At 34.5% G+C, this 20000-nt stretch overlaps 1 protein-coding gene across 1 annotated transcript in view; it reads right to left on the minus strand.

Annotated features, from left to right (window-relative positions):
• LOC117498825 (ras GTPase-activating protein nGAP-like) overlaps positions 1-20000 on the minus strand; it is a gene marked incomplete in the record, with an annotated part of 75364 nt that overhangs the window by 23128 nt on the left and 32236 nt on the right. The window contains 2 exon segments of the mRNA XM_034150969.1: positions 7526-7640; positions 18580-18674. Coding sequence (XP_034006860.1) covers positions 7526-7640; positions 18580-18674 — 210 coding nt within the window.

Genomic DNA, 20000 nt, shown 5'->3' on the forward strand with positions numbered 1-20000 from the left:
AGACAGTAGACCATCAGAGAGACAGGTAGACCATCAGAGAGACAGGTAGACCATCAGAGAGACATGTAGACCATCAGAGAGACAGGTAGACCATCAGAGAGACATGTAGACCATCAGAGAGACATGTAACCATCAGAGAGACAGGTAGACCATCAGAGAGACATGTAACCATCAGAGAGACAGGTAGACCATCAGAGAGACAGGTAAACCATCAGAAGAGAGACAGGTAGACCATCAGAGAGACAGGTAGACCATCAGAGAGACATGTAGACCATCAGAGAGACATGTAGACCATCAGAGAGACAGGTAGACCATCAGAGAGACAGGTAGACCATCAGAGAGACATGTAGACCATCAGAGAGACAGGTAGACCATCAGAGAGACAGGTAGACCATCAGAGAGACAGGTAGACCATCAGAAGAGAGACAGGTAGACCATCAGAGAGACAGGTAGACCATCAGAGAGACAGGTAGACCATCAGAGAGACAGGTAGACCATCAGAGAGACAGGTAGACCATCAGAGAGACAGGTAGACCATCAGAGAGACAGGTACACCATCAGAGAGACAGGTAGACCATGAAAGAGACAGGTAAACCATCAGAGAGACAGGTAGACCTTGAAAGAGACAGGTAAACCATCAGAGAGACAGGTAGACCATCAGAGAGACAGGTAGACCATCAGAGAGACAGGTAGACCATCAGAGAGACAGGTAGACCTTGAGAGACAGGTAGACCATCAGAGAGACAGGTAGACCATCAGAGAGACAGGTAGACCATCAGAGAGACAGGTAGACCATCAGAGAGACAGTGTGTCCTGACCTCGAAGCAGAAGTCCTGGCCCAGGATGCTGCTGTGCAGAGGCTTGATGAACACGTCGTCCTCCATGTTCAGATCCAGAGACTCCACTGCACTGCAGGGAGTCAGCAGGGGGTCCTGGGAGACTTCCTGTAACCGGGGGAGACCACGGGACCTGGGGGGGGGGGGGAGGAGGAGGAGGAGTTTGTTTACATGAGGAGGCAAGTGTATCTATACAGAAACACAAGGCAATTCAAAGTGCTTCACAAAAAGAATTCAATTATATTGTGCATTGTACGTGATTAAGGGGGCGGGACATCTCTAAGCAGGTTGACCAATCACAACGGAGCAGGCCAGCTAACCTATCAGAGCAGACTGGGCTCTGGTTTCTCTGGAGGACTCTTTAAAGTAGAGACACTACATACTGATATACACCTGAACATCAGCAGGAGAGGACTCTTTAAAGTAGAGACACTACATACTGATATACACCTGAACATCAGCAGGAGAGAACTCTTTAAAGTAGAGACTCTACATACTGATAAACACCTGAACATCAGCAGGAGAGGACTCTTTAAAGTAGAGACACTACATACTGATATACACCTGAACATCAGCAGGAGAGGACTCTTTAAAGTAGAGACACTACATACTGATATACACCTGAACATCAGCAGGAGAGGACTCTTTAAAGTAGAGACACTACATACTGATATACACCTGAACATCAGCAGGAGAGGACTCTTTAAAGTAGAGACACTACACACTGATATACACCTGAACATCAGCAGGAGAGGACTCTTTAAAGTAGAGACACTACATACTGATATACACCTGAACATCAGGAGGAGAGGACTCTTTAAAGTAGAGACACTACATACTGATATACACCTGAACATCATCAGGAGAGGACTCTTTAAAGAAGAGACACTACATACTGATATACACCTGAACATCAGCAGGAGAGGACTCTTTAAAGTAGAGATACTACATACTGATATACACCTGAACATCAGCAGGAGAGGACTCTTTAAAGTAGAGACACTACATACTGATATACACCTGAACATCAGCAGGAGAGGACTCTTTAAAGTAGAGACACTACATACTGATATACACCTGAACATCAGCAGGAGAGGACTCTTTAAAGTAGAGACACTACATACTGATATACACCTGAACATCAGCAGGAGAGGACTCTTTAAAGTAGAGACACTACATACTGATATACACCTGAACATCAGCAGGAGAGGACTCTTTAAAGTAGAGACACTACATACTGATATACACCTGAACATCAGCAGGAGAGGACTCTTTAAAGTAGAGACACTACATACTGATATACACCTGAACATCAGCAGGAGAGGACTCTTTAAAGTAGAGACACTACATACTGATATACACCTGAACATCAGCAGGAGAGGACTCTTTAAAGTAGAGACACTACATACTGATATACACCTGATCATCAGCAGGAGAGGACTCTTTTAAAGTAGAGACACTACATACTGATATACACCCTGAACATCAGCAGGAGAGGACTCTTTAAAGTAGAGGACACTACATACTGATATACACCTGAACATCAGCAGGAGAGGACTCTTTAAAGTAGAGACACTACATACCTGATATACACCTGAACATCAGCAGGAGAGGACTCTTTAAAGTAGAGACACTACATACTGATATACACCTGAACATCAGCAGGAGAGGACTCTTTAAAGTAGAGACACTACATACTGATATACACCTGAACATCAGCAGGAGAGGACTCTTTAAAGTAGAGACACTACATACTGATATACACCTGAACATCAGCAGGAGAGGACTCTTTAAAGTAGAGACACTACATACTGATATACACCTGAACATCAGCAGGAGAGGACTCTTTAAAGTAGAGACACTACATACTGATATACACCTGAACATCAACAGGAGAGGACTCTTTAAAGTAGAGACACTACATACTGATATACACCTGAACATCAGCAGGAGAGGACTCTTTAAAGTAGAGACACTACATACTGATATACACCTGAACATCAGCAGGAGAGGACTCTTTAAAGTAGAGACACTACATACTGATATACACCTGATCATCAGCAGGAGAGGACTCTTTAAAGTAGAGACACTACATACTGATATACACCTGAACATCAGCAGGAGAGGACTCTTTAAAGTAGAGACACTACATACTGATATACACCTGAACATCAGCAGGAGAGGACTCTTTAAAGTAGAGACACTACATACTGATATACACCTGAACATCAGCAGGAGAGGACTCTTTAAAGTAGAGACACTACATACTGATATACACCTGAACATCAGCAGGAGAGGACTCTTTAAAGTAGAGACACTACATACTGATATACACCTGAACATCAGCAGGAGAGGACTCTTTAAAGTAGAGACACTACATACTGATATACACCTGAACATCAGCAGGAGAGGACTCTTTAAAGTAGAGGACACTACATACTGATATACACCTGAACATCAGCAGGAGAGGACTCTTTAAAGTAGAGACACTACATACTGATATACACCTGAACATCAGCAGGAGATGACTCTTTAAAGTAGAGACACTACATACTGATATACACCTGAACATCAGCAGGAGAGGACTCTTTAAAGTAGAGACACTACATACTGATATACACCTGAACATCAGCAGGAGAGGACTCTTTAAAGTAGAGACACTACAGACTGATATACACCTGAACATCAGCAGGAGAGGACTCTTTAAAGTAGAGACACTACATACTGATATACACCTGAACATCAGCAGGAGAGGACTCTTTAAAGTAGAGACACTACATACTGATATACACCTGAACATCAGCAGGAGAGGACTCTTTAAAGTAGAGACACTACATACTGATATACACCTGAACATCAGCAGGAGAGGACTCTTTAAAGTAGAGACACTACATACTGATATACACCTGAACATCAGCAGGAGAGGACTCTTTAAAGTAGAGACACTACATACTGATATACACCTGAACATCAGCAGGAGAGGACTCTTTAAAGTAGAGACTCTACATACTGATATACACCTGAACATCAGCAGGAGAGGACTCTTTAAAGTAGAGACACTAGATACTGATATACACCTGAACATCAGCAGGAGAGGACTCTTTAAAGTAGAGACACTAGATACTGATATACACCTGAACATCAGCAGGAGAGGACTCTTTAAAGTAGAGACACTACATACTGATATACACCTGAACATCAGCAGGAGAGGACTCTTTAAAGTAGAGACACGACATACTGATATACACCTGAACATCAGCAGGAGAGGACTCTTTAAAGTAGAGACACTACATACTGATATACACCTGAACATCAGCAGGAGAGGACTCTTTAAAGTAGAGACACTACATACTGATATACACCCTGAACATCAGCAGGAGAGGACTCTTTAAAGTAGAGACACTACATACTGATATACACCTGAACATCAGCAGGAGAGGACTCTTTAAAGTAGAGACACTACATACTGATATACACCTGAACATCAGCAGGAGAGGACTCTTTAAAGTAGAGACACTACATACTGATATACACCTGAACATCAGCAGGAGAGGACTCTTTAAAGTAGAGACACTACATACTGATATACACCTGAACATTAAAGCATGGAGACATGTCCAACATCCCCTAAGATTCGGGCGGCTAAAAAACAAAAACGCCGTCCTGGGAACCAATCACAGCGAGGCCCTTCGGGGGCGTTTCCATAACAACTGCCTCCTCATGGAGACAACGGGCGCTAGGCAACGAGGGGGCGGGTTCAACGAGAGGAGGTCAGATGAAGAAGTGAGGGATTTCCAAATAAAGTAAAATTGTGATTTGTTTGTTATTTCAATTTATTAAAAGTAATATTAGTTCATAAAAACTTCAGTCATATCTTAATCTTTTAAAGGAGTTTTATTTTATGTTAATCTGAAATGTTCCCTTTTGATTGTTAGAAACACTGAATGACTTTTCAGGAGATCTCTCTTAAGTGTGTGTGTGTGTGTGTGTGTGTGTGTGTGTGTGTAATCCCCTGCTGTGTGTGAGTTATGTAATCCTGGATTATGATGCGTCACCAACATCAGACTCCCTGACGACATTAAAACCGTACACACACACACGAAGGGCTGGTCTCTGCATTATGATAGAAACCTGATACACTGCTGTTAGAGGAAGCACTTACTAAGCTTACACACACACATTCACAGAGACACACACACACACACACACACACACACACACACACACACACACACACACACACACACACACACACACACACACACACACACACACACACACACACACACACACACACACACCACACACACACACACACACACACACACACACACACACACACACACACACACACACACACACACACACACACACACACACACACACACACACACACAGTTAAAATACTGCTTCAAAATGTTATTATGAGTATTAAAATATACTTTAGGGACCAAAAGTACTCATTACATATATATTCCATTGTGTTGATGAGTTCATCTGATGGTGCACTTGGTGAAGGCTGGGTTTATTGTGATTACTATACAGTATACTGAACCAATCATAAGAATATATAAACATATATTAGTTTACTTACATTTTGTTTTAATACCCTACATCTGCAAAGGAGCCAAGTATCTCATGCTGTAAAATAATGTTTTGTGAAGTACAAGTACCTCACATTTTAAAGTTCTTAAGCACAGTACTTCAGTAAATGTACATGTCTCCACTTCATGCAACAAACACACAACCACTAGAGAAAAAACAACACAAAACGAATAAAACTCATATTAAAAACAGTAACAACTGTCGGAAGTGAGGTATGCTAACAAGCATGCTAACGTGCTAACAACACAGGGAATTGCAACCCAGTCTCACGGCATTTCGTGTTATAGTCACAAAATGAATCTATTGATTCGTGAACACGATTTCGCCATTTTTTTCGTGTCACACAGAACGATTTTAAAAGCAATGTAAATAATAACAAATTAGAAGGAAAAACAGATTTTTAAAAATATAGATTTCAGTATTCTGACACAGAACGATTTTAGAAGCAATGTATTTATAATGGTAGTATGTTTCGTGCCTGCACCAAATAATAACAAATTAGAAGGAAAAAAAGATGACATAAAATACAGATGTCAGTATTCTGAGGCTCTGAGCCATTTCTTTTCCTCACTGACGGCAAAAAAACTCAGACATTATACAATTTAAAATAAAAGGGATAGGGTTAGGCTTAGGGTAAGATATTGAGTAAGAACATGTTTTTATGAACCACACAGCTTCTGGTCTTCCAAGACCCGACCGGACAAAAAGACGTGTTGCAGGCACGAAACATACTACCAATAGAAATACATTGCATTTAAAATCGTTCTGTGTGACACGAAAAAAATGTGAAAATCGTGTTGGTGAACAAGAATCAATAGATTAAATTAATGTTGTGACTAATAACACGAAATGCCGTGAGACTGGGTTGGGAATTGATGAGGAGATCTGTGTACCGATATTCCACTACTACACTTCCATCTATAAATTAACCTTCAGCTACACCATGAACAGGATGCTACTCTTTATCATTTTAATAGTTTTGATGTTTTCCCACGAGCAGCTACGTGTTGTTGTTCTGTCACGTTAGCTCCAATGCTACCATCCTGCGACAAACTATACTTTACTATAGAAGGTGAACAAGGCTCACACACACACACACACACACCTACCTGAACCTCAGAGTTCTCCGCAGCAGAGAAGAAGAACCGTCCATCAGGAGTCAGAGCTCAGACTGACTCCTGATGAGAGGCTGAGAGAGAGAGTGTGTGTGTGTGTGTGTGTGTGTGTGTGTGTGTGTGTGTGTGTGTGTGTGTGTGTGTGTGTGTGTGTGTGTGTGTGTGTGTGTGTGTGTGTGTGTGTGTGTGTGTGTGTGTGTGTGTGTGTGTGTGTGTGTGTAAAGCATTATCCTGCTGTCCAGCTGGCAGACAGTCTGTCGATGTTACAGCTGCATCCCTACGCAGAGGCAGCGGTGCATCACAACACTGTTTTTTTATGTGATAATATATATTTAAGTTAAACAATATAATAAACATATTATTAACAATATATTTGTTTACATTAATTCCCCCTTTCCTCAGTATCTCTGTGCTTTGTGTGCAATATTTAGGTTTTGGTGACTTGATTAAAACACAGACTTTTTGTTTTAAATTCACAATGAAAGACAATGAACACTAAATGTAATCCCAACAATGTGGGGTCTCAGGATTATTAGTGTTTCCATTCAGATTTAATGGACATTTTAATTTTTTCTGTGTATTTTGTTATTATGTATTTCTTTTAATTTTGTATTTGCCCTGTTTTTCAATAATTTCCCTGCTACTTTTTGCATTTACAAATTATGAAGTTATATCAGTCCAGCTGATCGGACCGGGTCTTCTCAGTTTTCTACAGAACAGCTGATCCAACTGACCTCACACAGGGCACCAGATCACAGCAACACACACACAAAACAGGAAGTAGATAACACACACACACACACAAACACACACACTCACACACACTCAAACAAAGTCTCACACACTCAAACAAAGTCTCACACACTCAAACAAAGTCTCACACACTCAAACAAAGTCTCACACACTCAAACAAAGTCTCACACACACAGTCTCTCTTACACACAGTCACACACACACACACACACACACACCTGTCTGGTTCTGGTTGCCGTAGCGATGGCAGTCTGAAGCTGGTGTTCCGGTCCAGTTTGGTCTGACTCTTCGTCCTCTTGATGGAGCCTTTCAGTCGTTTACTGAAGAAACCCTGAGGATTAAAAACCAAAAACAAAGACAGAAAGATCAGAAATAATAATTAGAATGTGGACGATTCATCTCAGGAGGATTAACACTCGTCTCCCGTCGTGTGTCCTGCACCTGGTTTGCAGATTTCACAAAACAAATCGACTGGCACACACTAAGAAAAACGACGTTCAGGATTATAAAGCTGAACAACTGTCTCTGTTGTTGGAAACTCACCTGAAATGTGTTATGGTCTTATTTTAACAATGTGGTCACATGACTCCTTCTGATGTTACTGCAGATCTGCTGTGAGCTAGCTAGCTAACGTAGCTAACGTAGTCATTTCAGATATACTGACAAATGACTAACTCTGCATCCAGATACAATGCATATATAAAAACACATCAAAAACCTCTCTCTGTGTGTGTGTGTGTGTGTGTGTGTGTGTGTGTGTGTCTCTGTCTGTCTGTCTGTCTGTCTGTGTGTGTCTGTCTGTCTGTCTGTCTGTGTGTGTGTGTGTGTGTGTGTGTCTGTGTGTGTGTGTGCGTGTGTGTGTGTGTCTCTCTGTCTGTGTGTGTGTGTGTGTCTCTGTCTGTTTGGGTGTCTGTCTATATATGTGTGTGTGTGTGTGTGTGTGTGTGTGTGTGTGTGTGTGTGTGTGACTGTCTGTGTGTGTGTGTGTGTGTGTGTCTCTGTCTGTCTGTCTGTCTGTGTGTGTGTGTGTGTGTGTGTGTGTATGTATGTGTGTGCGTGTGTGCATGTGTGTGTGTGTCTCTGTGTGTGTGTCTCTATCTGTGTGTGTGTGTGTGTGTGTGTGTGTGTGTGTGTGTGTGTCTCTGTGTGTGTGTCTGTTTGTCTGTCTGTCTGTCTGTCTGTGTGTGTCTGTGTGTGTGTCTCTGTGTGTGTGTCTCTATCTATATGTGTGTGTGTGTGTGTGTGTGTGTGTGTCTCTGTGTGTGTGTGTGTGTCTGTGTCTGTGTGTGTGTCTGTGTGTGTGTGTGTGTGTGTGTGTGTGTGTGTGTGTGTGTGTGTGTGTGTGTGTGTGTGTGTGAGCATCATGACTCAGCTGTTCTCCACCCATCAGGTCCTGTGTGACAATAAAAAGCTTCGGTGCAGAAGGAAGTGAGCGGCCTCATTTCCGTAGATATTAATAACCCTCAAACACAATAATTCCCATCAGGCTCATTGGCTGCCGTTGACGCCTCAGAATAAAGTCACTGTACCTCTGCACATCTCCCAGCATGCACTCTGCCAGCACAGAGGGCGCTCTATAAATACGCGCAGGTTCCTGACACTGATGGAGGTTTGTTCCTCACACTCATCAGGAAACACAGAAAACTGATTCTAACATCTCTCTCAGATCTGCTGGAAACCGTTGTAGTCGTTCACTAAATGCAGATGTTTAGAGAAAAACAGTGCTCTCTTCATGTTGTTGTTGTTGTTGTTTAGTCTGTCTTTCACCCCTCCATCAGACAGTTTAAACTCATAAACGGGACTTCAGGTTTTTAGATTCCAATTTGGACCGGGTCTTTTTCTACAGAACACCTTCCTTTCAACCAGGAAGACCTTCTTTCCTCATTCATTAATTTACTATGTCCATGTCACTACTCTCTCTCCTCTCAATAAGTGACCGGGGGCGTCACTCCCCAGCTTAACCAATCACTTCGCTCTATTCTCACAAGCCTATCATAGGGCTCCGCAATACCTTTTAAATCTGCTCTCCCCTCTGACAGCTGTTATTTCAGGTGACTCGACGCAACCGTCCTCCCCCCTTTTCACCTCCTGTCCCTCTGAATCCAGGGCCAAGCTAAGCCCCTCCCCTTCAGACCGAACCCAATCATCCATTCACCACCACCAGGGTCAAGCTAAGCCACTCCCCTGCAGACCGACTCCAACTATCCATTCACCACCACCAGGGTCAAGCTAAGCCACTCCCCTTCAGACCGAACCCAACTATCCATTCACCACCACCAGGGTCAAGCTAAGCCACTCCCCTTCAGACCGAACCCAACTATCCATTCACCACCACCAGGGTCAAGCTAAGCCCCTCCCCTTCAGACCTAACCCAACTATCCATTCACCACCACCAGGGTCAAGCTAAGCCACTCCCCTTCAGACCGACTCCAACTATCCATTCACCACCACCAGGGTCAAGCTAAGCCACTCCCCTTCAGACCGAACCCAACTATCCATTCACCACCACCAGGGTCAAGCTAAGCCACTCCCCTTCAGACCGAACCCAACTATCCATTCACCACCACCAGGGTCAAGCTAAGCCACTCCCCTTCAGACCGAACCCAACTATCCATTCACCACCACCAGGGTCAAGCTAAGCCACTCCCCTTCAGACCTAACCCAACTATCCATTCACCACCACCAGGGTCAAGCTAAGCCACTCCCCTTCGGAACGACTCCAACTATCCATTCACCACCACCAGGGTCAAGCTAAGCCCCTCCCCTTCAGACCTAACCCAACTATCCATTCACCACCACCAGGGTCAAGCTAAGCCCCTCCCCTTCAGACCGAACCCAACTATCCATTCACCACCACCAGGGTCAAGCTAAGCCCCTCCCCTTCAGACCGACCCCAACTATCCATTCACCACCACCAGGGTCAAGCTAAGCCCCTCCCCTTCAGACCGAACCCAACTATCCATTCACCACCACCAGGGTCAAGCTAAGCCACTCCCCTTCAGATCGCCAAAACTCCATTACATTCATTTGTTTATTCCTGGCAATAAATATGTATTCTTACATCAAAACCGTCTCTCCTGATTGAACTGAATTTATTATAAAAGTACAAAACAGATGTGTGTGTGTGTGTGTGTGTGTGTGTGTGTGTGTGTGTGTGTGTGTGTGTGTGTGTGTGTGTGTGTGTGTGTGAGACTGTGTGCATGCGTGTGTGTGTGTGCATGTGTGTGTGTGACACTGTGTGCATGTGTGTGCGTGTACGATGTCTGAGGGTGGACAGATTCAGATTGGTTTTGAAAATGTATATTAGTTAGATTTTGTAATAAAAATCAACGACATCACAAAAAAAAGAGAATCCCAAAATCGAGATAACCATTTTTTTGTTTGTATTCCTAAAAACTGGAAAAATACAAAAAAAGGACAAGAATATTACAAAATTGGGATTTAACAAAAAGTAAAAATCCAGAATTGGGATAAAAATAACAATAATAATAAATCCCAAATTGAAATCAATAAAGTAAATCTTATCCTTATAAAGTGCACACAGTGTAACACGTAACAATCTGAATAGATATGAAACTAACAATCTGAATAGATATTGAAGTAACAATCTAAATAGATATTGAAGTAACAATCTAAATAGATATTGAACTAACAATCTGAATAGATATTGAAGTAACAATCTAAATAGATATTGAAGTAACAATCTGAATAGATATTGAAGTAACAATCTAAATAGATATTGAACTAACAATCTAAATAGATATTGAACTAACAATCTAAATAGATATTGAACTAACAATCTAAATAGATATGAAACTAACAATCTGAATAGATATTAAACTAACAATCTGAATAGATATTGAAGTAACAATCTAAATAGATATTGAAGTAACAATCTAAATAGATATTGAACTAACAATCTGAATAGATATTGAAGTAACAATCTAAATAGATATTGAAGTAACAATCTAAATAGATATTGAACTAACAATCTGAATAGATATTGAAGTAACAATCTAAATAGATATTGAACTAACAATCTAAATAGATATTGAACTAACAATCTAAATAGATATTGAACTAACAATCTAAATAGATATGAAACTAACAATCTAAATAGATATTAAACTAACAATCTGAATAGATATTGAACTAACAATCTAAATAGATATTGAACTAACAATCTAAATAGATATTAAACTAACAATCTGAATAGATATTGAAGTAACAATCTAAATAGATATTGAAGTAACAATCTAAATAGATATTGAACTAACAATCTGAATAGATATTGAAGTAACAATCTAAATAGATATTGAACTAACAATCTAAATAGATATTGAACTAACAATCTAAATAGATATTGAACTAACAATCTAAATAGATATGAAACTAACAATCTAAATAGATATTAAACTAACAATCTGAATAGATATTGAACTAACAATCTAAATAGATATTGAACTAACAATCTAAATAGATATTGAACTAACAATCTAAATAGATATTGAACTAACAATCTAAATAGATATGAAACTAACAATCTAAATAGATATTAAACTAACAATCTGAATAGATATTGAAGTAACAATCTAAATAGATATTGAAGTAACAATCTAAATAGATATTGAACTAACAATCTAAATAGATATTGAACTAACAATCTGAATAGATATTGAAGTAACAATCTAAATAGATATTGAACTAACAATCTAAATAGATATTGAACTAACAATCTAAATAGATATTGAACTAACAATCTGAATAGATATTAAACTAACAATCTAAATAGATATTAAACTAACAATCTGAATAGATATTAAACTAACAATCTAAATAGATATTGAACTAACAATCTAAATAGATATTGAACTAACAATCTAAATAGATATTAAACTAACAATCTAAATAGATATTGAACTAACAATCTAAATAGATATGAAACTAACAATCTAAATAGATATTGAACTAACAATCTAAATAGATATGAAACTAACAATCTAAATAGATATTAAACTAACAATCTGAATAGATATTAAACTAACTATCTAAATAGATATTGAACTAACAATCTAAATAGATATGAAACTAACAATCTAAATAGATATGAAACTAACAATCTAAATAGATATTAAACTAACAATCTAAATAGATATTGAACTAACAATCTGAATAGATATTGAAGTAACAATCTAAATAGATATTGAAGTAACAATCTGAATAGATATTGAAGTAACAATCTAAATAGATATTGAACTAACAATCTAAATAGATATTGAACTAACAATCTAAATAGATATTGAACTAACAATCTAAATAGATATGAAACTAACAATCTGAATAGATATTAAACTAACAATCTGAATAGATATTGAAGTAACAATCTAAATAGATATTGAAGTAACAATCTGAATAGATATGAAACTAACAATCTGAATAGATATTAAACTAACAATCTGAATAGATATTGAAGTAACAATCTAAATAGATATTGAAGTAACAATCTAAATAGATATTGAACTAACAATCTGAATAGATATTGAAGTAACAATCTAAATAGATATTGAAGTAACAATCTAAATAGATATTGAACTAACAATCTGAATAGATATTGAAGTAACAATCTAAATAGATATTGAACTAACAATCTAAATAGATATGAAACTAACAATCTAAATAGATATTAAACTAACAATCTGAATAGATATTGAACTAACAATCTAAATAGATATTAAACTAACAATCTGAATAGATATGAAACTAACAATCTAAATAGATATTAAACTAACAATCTAAATAGATATTGAACTAACAATCTAAATAGATATTAAACTAACAATCTGAATAGATATTGAAGTAACAATCTAAATAGATATTGAAGTAACAATCTAAATAGATATTGAACTAACAATCTGAATAGATATTGAAGTAACAATCTAAATAGATATTGAAGTAACAATCTAAATAGATATTGAACTAACAATCTGAATAGATATTGAAGTAACAATCTAAATAGATATTGAACTAACAATCTAAATAGATATTGAACTAACAATCTAAATAGATATTGAACTAACAATCTAAATAGATATGAAACTAACAATCTAAATAGATATTAAACTAACAATCTGAATAGATATTGAACTAACAATCTAAATAGATATTGAACTAACAATCTAAATAGATATTAAACTAACAATCTGAATAGATATTGAAGTAACAATCTAAATAGATATTGAAGTAACAATCTAAATAGATATTGAACTAACAATCTGAATAGATATTGAAGTAACAATCTAAATAGATATTGAACTAACAATCTAAATAGATATTGAACTAACAATCTAAATAGATATTGAACTAACAATCTAAATAGATATGAAACTAACAATCTAAATAGATATTAAACTAACAATCTGAATAGATATTGAACTAACAATCTAAATAGATATTGAACTAACAATCTAAATAGATATTGAACTAACAATCTAAATAGATATTGAACTAACAATCTAAATAGATATGAAACTAACAATCTAAATAGATATTAAACTAACAATCTGAATAGATATTGAAGTAACAATCTAAATAGATATTGAAGTAACAATCTAAATAGATATTGAACTAACAATCTAAATAGATATTGAACTAACAATCTGAATAGATATTGAAGTAACAATCTAAATAGATATTGAACTAACAATCTAAATAGATATTGAACTAACAATCTAAATAGATATTGAACTAACAATCTGAATAGATATTAAACTAACAATCTAAATAGATATTAAACTAACAATCTGAATAGATATTAAACTAACAATCTAAATAGATATTGAACTAACAATCTAAATAGATATTGAACTAACAATCTAAATAGATATTAAACTAACAATCTAAATAGATATTGAACTAACAATCTAAATAGATATGAAACTAACAATCTAAATAGATATTGAACTAACAATCTAAATAGATATGAAACTAACAATCTAAATAGATATTAAACTAACAATCTGAATAGATATTAAACTAACTATCTAAATAGATATTGAACTAACAATCTAAATAGATATGAAACTAACAATCTAAATAGATATGAAACTAACAATCTAAATAGATATTAAACTAACAATCTAAATAGATATTGAACTAACAATCTGAATAGATATTAAACTAACAATCTAAATAGATATTGAACTAACAATCTGAATAGATATTGAACTAACAATCTGAATAGATATTGAACTAACAATCTAAATAGATATGAAACTAACAATCTAAATAGATATGAAACTAACAATCTGAATAGATATTGAACTAACAATCTGAATAGATATGAAACTAACAATCTAAATAGATATGAAACTAACAATCTAAATAGATATGAAACTAACAATCTAAATAGATATTAAACTAACAATCTAAATAGATATTGAACTAACAATCTGAATAGATATTAAACTAACAATCTAAATAGATATTGAACTAACAATCTAAATAGATATGAAACTAACAATCTAAATAGATATTGAACTAACAATCTAAATAGATATTGAACTAACAATCTAAATAGATATGAAACTAACAATCTAAATAGATATGAAACTAACAATCTGAATAGATATGAAACTAACAATCTAAATAGATATTGAACTAACAATCTAAATAGATATGAAACTAACAATCTAAATAGATATGAAACTAACAATCTGAATAGATATTGAACTAACAATCTAAATAGATATTGAACTAATAATCTAAATAGATATTGAACTAACAATCTAAATAGATATTAAACTAACAATCTGAATAGATATTGAACTAACAATCTCAATAGATATTGAACTAACAATCTAAATAGATATTAAACTAACAATCTGAATAGATATGAAACTAACAATCTAAATAGATATTGAACTAACAATCTAAATAGATATTAAACTAACAATCTGAATAGATATGAAACTAACAATCTAAATAGATATTGAACTAACAATCTAAATAGATATTAAACTAACAATCTAAATAGATATTAAACTAACAATCTGAATAGATATTGAACTAACAATCTAAATAGATATTGAACTAACAATCTGAATAGATATTAAACTAACAATCTGAATAGATATGAAACTAACAATCTAAATAGATATTGAACTAACAATCTAAATAGATATGAAACTAACAATCTAAATAGATATTAAACTAACAATCTGAATAGATATGAAACTAACAATCTAAATAGATATGAAACTAACAATCTAAATAGATATTAAACTAACAATCTGAATAGATATTAAACTAACAATCTGAATAGATATGAAACTAACAATCTAAATAGATATTGAACTAACAATCTAAATAGATATTGAACTAACAATCTAAATAGATATTAAACTAACAATCTGAATAGATATTGAACTAACAATCTCAATAGATATTGAACTAACAATCTAAATAGATATTAAACTAACAATCTGAATAGATATGAAACTAACAATCTAAATAGATATTGAACTAACAATCTAAATAGATATTGAACTAATAATCTAAATAGATATTGAACTAACAATCTAAATAGATATTAAACTAACAATCTGAATAGATATTGAACTAACAATCTCAATAGATATTGAACTAACAATCTAAATAGATATTAAACTAACAATCTGAATAGATATGAAACTAACAATCTAAATAGATATTGAACTAACAATCTAAATAGATATTAAACTAACAATCTGAATAGATATGAAACTAACAATCTAAATAGATATTGAACTAACAATCTAAATAGATATTAAACTAACAATCTAAATAGATATTAAACTAACAATCTGAATAGATATTGAACTAACAATCTAAATAGATATTGAACTAACAATCTGAATAGATATTAAACTAACAATCTGAATAGATATGAAACTAACAATCTAAATAGATATTGAACTAACAATCTAAATAGATATTAAACTAACAATCTGAATAGATATGAAACTAACAATCTAAATAGATATTGAACTAACAATCTAAATAGATATTAAACTAACAATCTAAATAGATATTAAACTAACAATCTGAATAGATATTGAACTAACAATCTAAATAGATATTGAACTAACAATCTGAATAGATATTGAACTAACAATCTAAATAGATATTAAACTAACAATCTAAATAGATATTAAACTAACAATCTGAATAGATATGAAACTAACAATCTAAATAGATATTGAACTAACAATCTAAATAGATATGAAACTAACAATCTAAATAGATATTAAACTAACAATCTGAATAGATATGAAACTAACAATCTAAATAGATATTGAACTAACAATCTAAATAGATATTAAACTAACAATCTGAATAGATATGAAACTAACAATCTAAATAGATATTGAACTAACAATCTAAATAGATATTAAACTAACAATCTAAATAGATATTAAACTAACAATCTGAATAGATATTGAACTAACAATCTAAATAGATATTGAACTAACAATCTGAATAGATATTGAACTAACAATCTAAATAGATATTAAACTAACAATCTAAATAGATATTAAACTAACAATCTGAATAGATATTGAACTAACAATCTAAATAGATATTGAACTAACAATCTAAATAGATATTAAACTAACAATCTGAATAGATATTAAACTAACAATCTAAATAGATATTAAACTAACAATCTGAATAGATATGAAACTAACAATCTGAATAGATATTGAACTAACAATCTAAATAGATATTGAACTAACAATCTGAATAGATATTGAACTAACAATCTAAATAGATATTGAACTAACAATCTGAATAGATATTGAACTAACAATCTGAATAGATATTAAACTAACAATCTAAATAGATATTAAACTAACAATCTAAATAGATATGAAACTAACAATCTGAATAGATATGAAACTAACAATCTAAATAGATATGAAACTAACAATCTAAATAGATATTGAACTAACAATCTGAATAGATATTGAACTAACAATCTAAATAGATATTGAACTAACAATCTGAATAGATATTGAACTAACAATCTGAATAGATATTGAACTAACAATCTAAATAGATATTGAACTAACAATCTGAATAGATATTGAACTAACAATCTAAATAGATATTGAACTAACAATCTGAATAGATATTGAACTAACAATCTAAATAGATATGAAACTAACAATCTAAATAGATATTGAACTAACAATCTAAATAGATATGAAACTAACAATCTAAATAGATATTAAACTAACAATCTAAATAGATATTGAACTAACAATCTGAATAGATATTGAACTAACAATCTAAATAGATATTGAACTAACAATCTGAATAGATATTGAACTAACAATCTAAATAGATATGAAACTAACAATCTAAATAGATATTGAACTAACAATCTAAATAGATATTGAACTAACAATCTGAATAGATATTGAACTAACAATCTAAATAGATATTGAACTAACAATCTGAATAGATATTGAACTAACAATCTAAATAGATATGAAACTAACAATCTAAATAGATATTGAACTAACAATCTAAATAGATATGAAACTAACAATCTAAATAGATATTAAACTAACAATCTAAATAGATATTGAACTAACAATCTGAATAGATATTGAACTAACAATCTAAATAGATATTGAACTAACAATCTGAATAGATATTGAACTAACAATCTAAATAGATATGAAACTAACAATCTAAATAGATATTGAACTAACAATCTAAATAGATATTGAACTAACAATCTGAATAGATATTGAACTAACAATCTAAATAGATATGAAACTAACAATCTAAATAGATATTGAACTAACAATCTAAATAGATATGAAACTAACAATCTAAATAGATATTAAACTAACAATCTGAATAGATATGAAACTAACAATCTAAATAGATATTGAAGTAACAATCTAAATAGATATTGAACTAACAATCTGAATAGATATTGAAGTAACAATCTAAATAGATATTGAACTAACAATCTAAATAGATATTAAACTAACAATCTGAATAGATATGAAACTAACAATCTAAATAGATATTGAAGTAACAATCTAAATAGATATTGAAGTAACAATCTAAATAGATATTGAACTAACAATCTAAATAGATATTGAAGTAACAATCTAAATAGATATTGAAGTAACAATCTAAATAGATATTGAACTAACAATCTAAATAGATATTAAAGTGACAGAAGTAAAGGTAGAAAGAGGATGTGAACTGACCGGCACTCTGAAGGGAGAGGAGTTTGGGCTCTCAGCGCTCTGCTCCCCGGATCCAGAGATACTCCTCCTCCTGGGAGAACGCTCCGAACACACTTCTGCACACACAGAGAGAGACAGTTAGTTACAGTTACTACTCCTCCTCCTCCTCCTCCTCCTCCTCCTCTTCCTCTTCCTCCTCCTCTTCCTCCCCCTCCTCCTCCTCCTCCTCCTCTTCCTCTGATCAACGCTCCACATTGTTTATAAAATCTATTTCAATGTATTTGAGGTTTTAACCTGTTAAGCTCTGAGCCTGTTTTTCAGGTCTCAGGCTCTAAATGCCATTCCCAGAACAAATGACCATTCACTTCTAAAAGGGTTAAATTAATAATCTTTGTTCTCAAAGTAATGATAAACCTGTGAGTTGGATGTAGAAAAGTCAGAATCAATATAGATGTTTTTATTTTAAAGTAAATTCAGATTGACATAGTAAAAAAATTTAAATTATAATTTCCGTCCCAAAAAACCAGTACTTATAGTGAAAACTACCCTTGAAGGATGGGATCGGAGACTAAAAGCTTTAGGAATCCAAACTATAACATATAATAAGTACCCTGTATCAAGATTGATGCAAAACAAGTGACATTTTACCTTTTTAGAGAGGTTTAGCAAAAATAAACACTTCTGGGGTCATTTGGGTGGATTTTCTATTTCTCTGGAACCTATCGGTCGATTTTGATGGTTGACACCTCTTTCTGACCGTTAGAGCCAATAGAATCGAGGGGAGGTTCCTAAATCCACCTACACGTTACCAAATAAGGAGTGAGAGTGATGCGTACGCAGTTTTCCCAAACCGAAAGCGATGTTACGCTCTGAAAACTGAAAAATAGGCTTATTGCTGATGGATGATCAGGAATCATTTCAAAGCGACACAGACACATTGGATGAACCTTCAGCCGCGTGTTTATCGTTGTGATGCCACTGAACACGACTTTTCATCAGAAACAGCAAAAGGTAAGACCATTTTCCGTGTTTCCCCTCGTAAAGCTACGTGTTGTGATGTCTGGGTTTGCTTCCCATGCTGCGAGTTCTGATCGCTCAGTGATGATACTTATATTTCTATAATCTGTGGATTCTCAGCTTGCTAGCTGATATCTTGTTTGTGCAGATCCGATAAGTAATAAAGTATTTATACCGTGAGTTCTGTGCCAAGTGCATTTCTTCGCTCAGGGCTCATTTAGACGCTTCTTGAGAGACTTGTGTTTTGTTTCGGTAAAAATGGTTCGTATCGTCAGTTCGCTGAGTTTCTTCCCGTTAGGTGGGTATGACACATTCATAGTTTGTTAAATGTTAAGAAGCCCTGAGACACAGTTTCGTGAAAAAAAAGCTTAACAGGTTAAAGGTCCCATGTCATGCTGGTTCTCACCCGTCCCCTTGTGTTCTGA

This window comes from Trematomus bernacchii, unplaced genomic scaffold (assembly GCF_902827165.1).
Source record: "Trematomus bernacchii unplaced genomic scaffold, fTreBer1.1, whole genome shotgun sequence".
Lineage (NCBI taxonomy): Eukaryota > Metazoa > Chordata > Actinopteri > Perciformes > Nototheniidae > Trematomus > Trematomus bernacchii.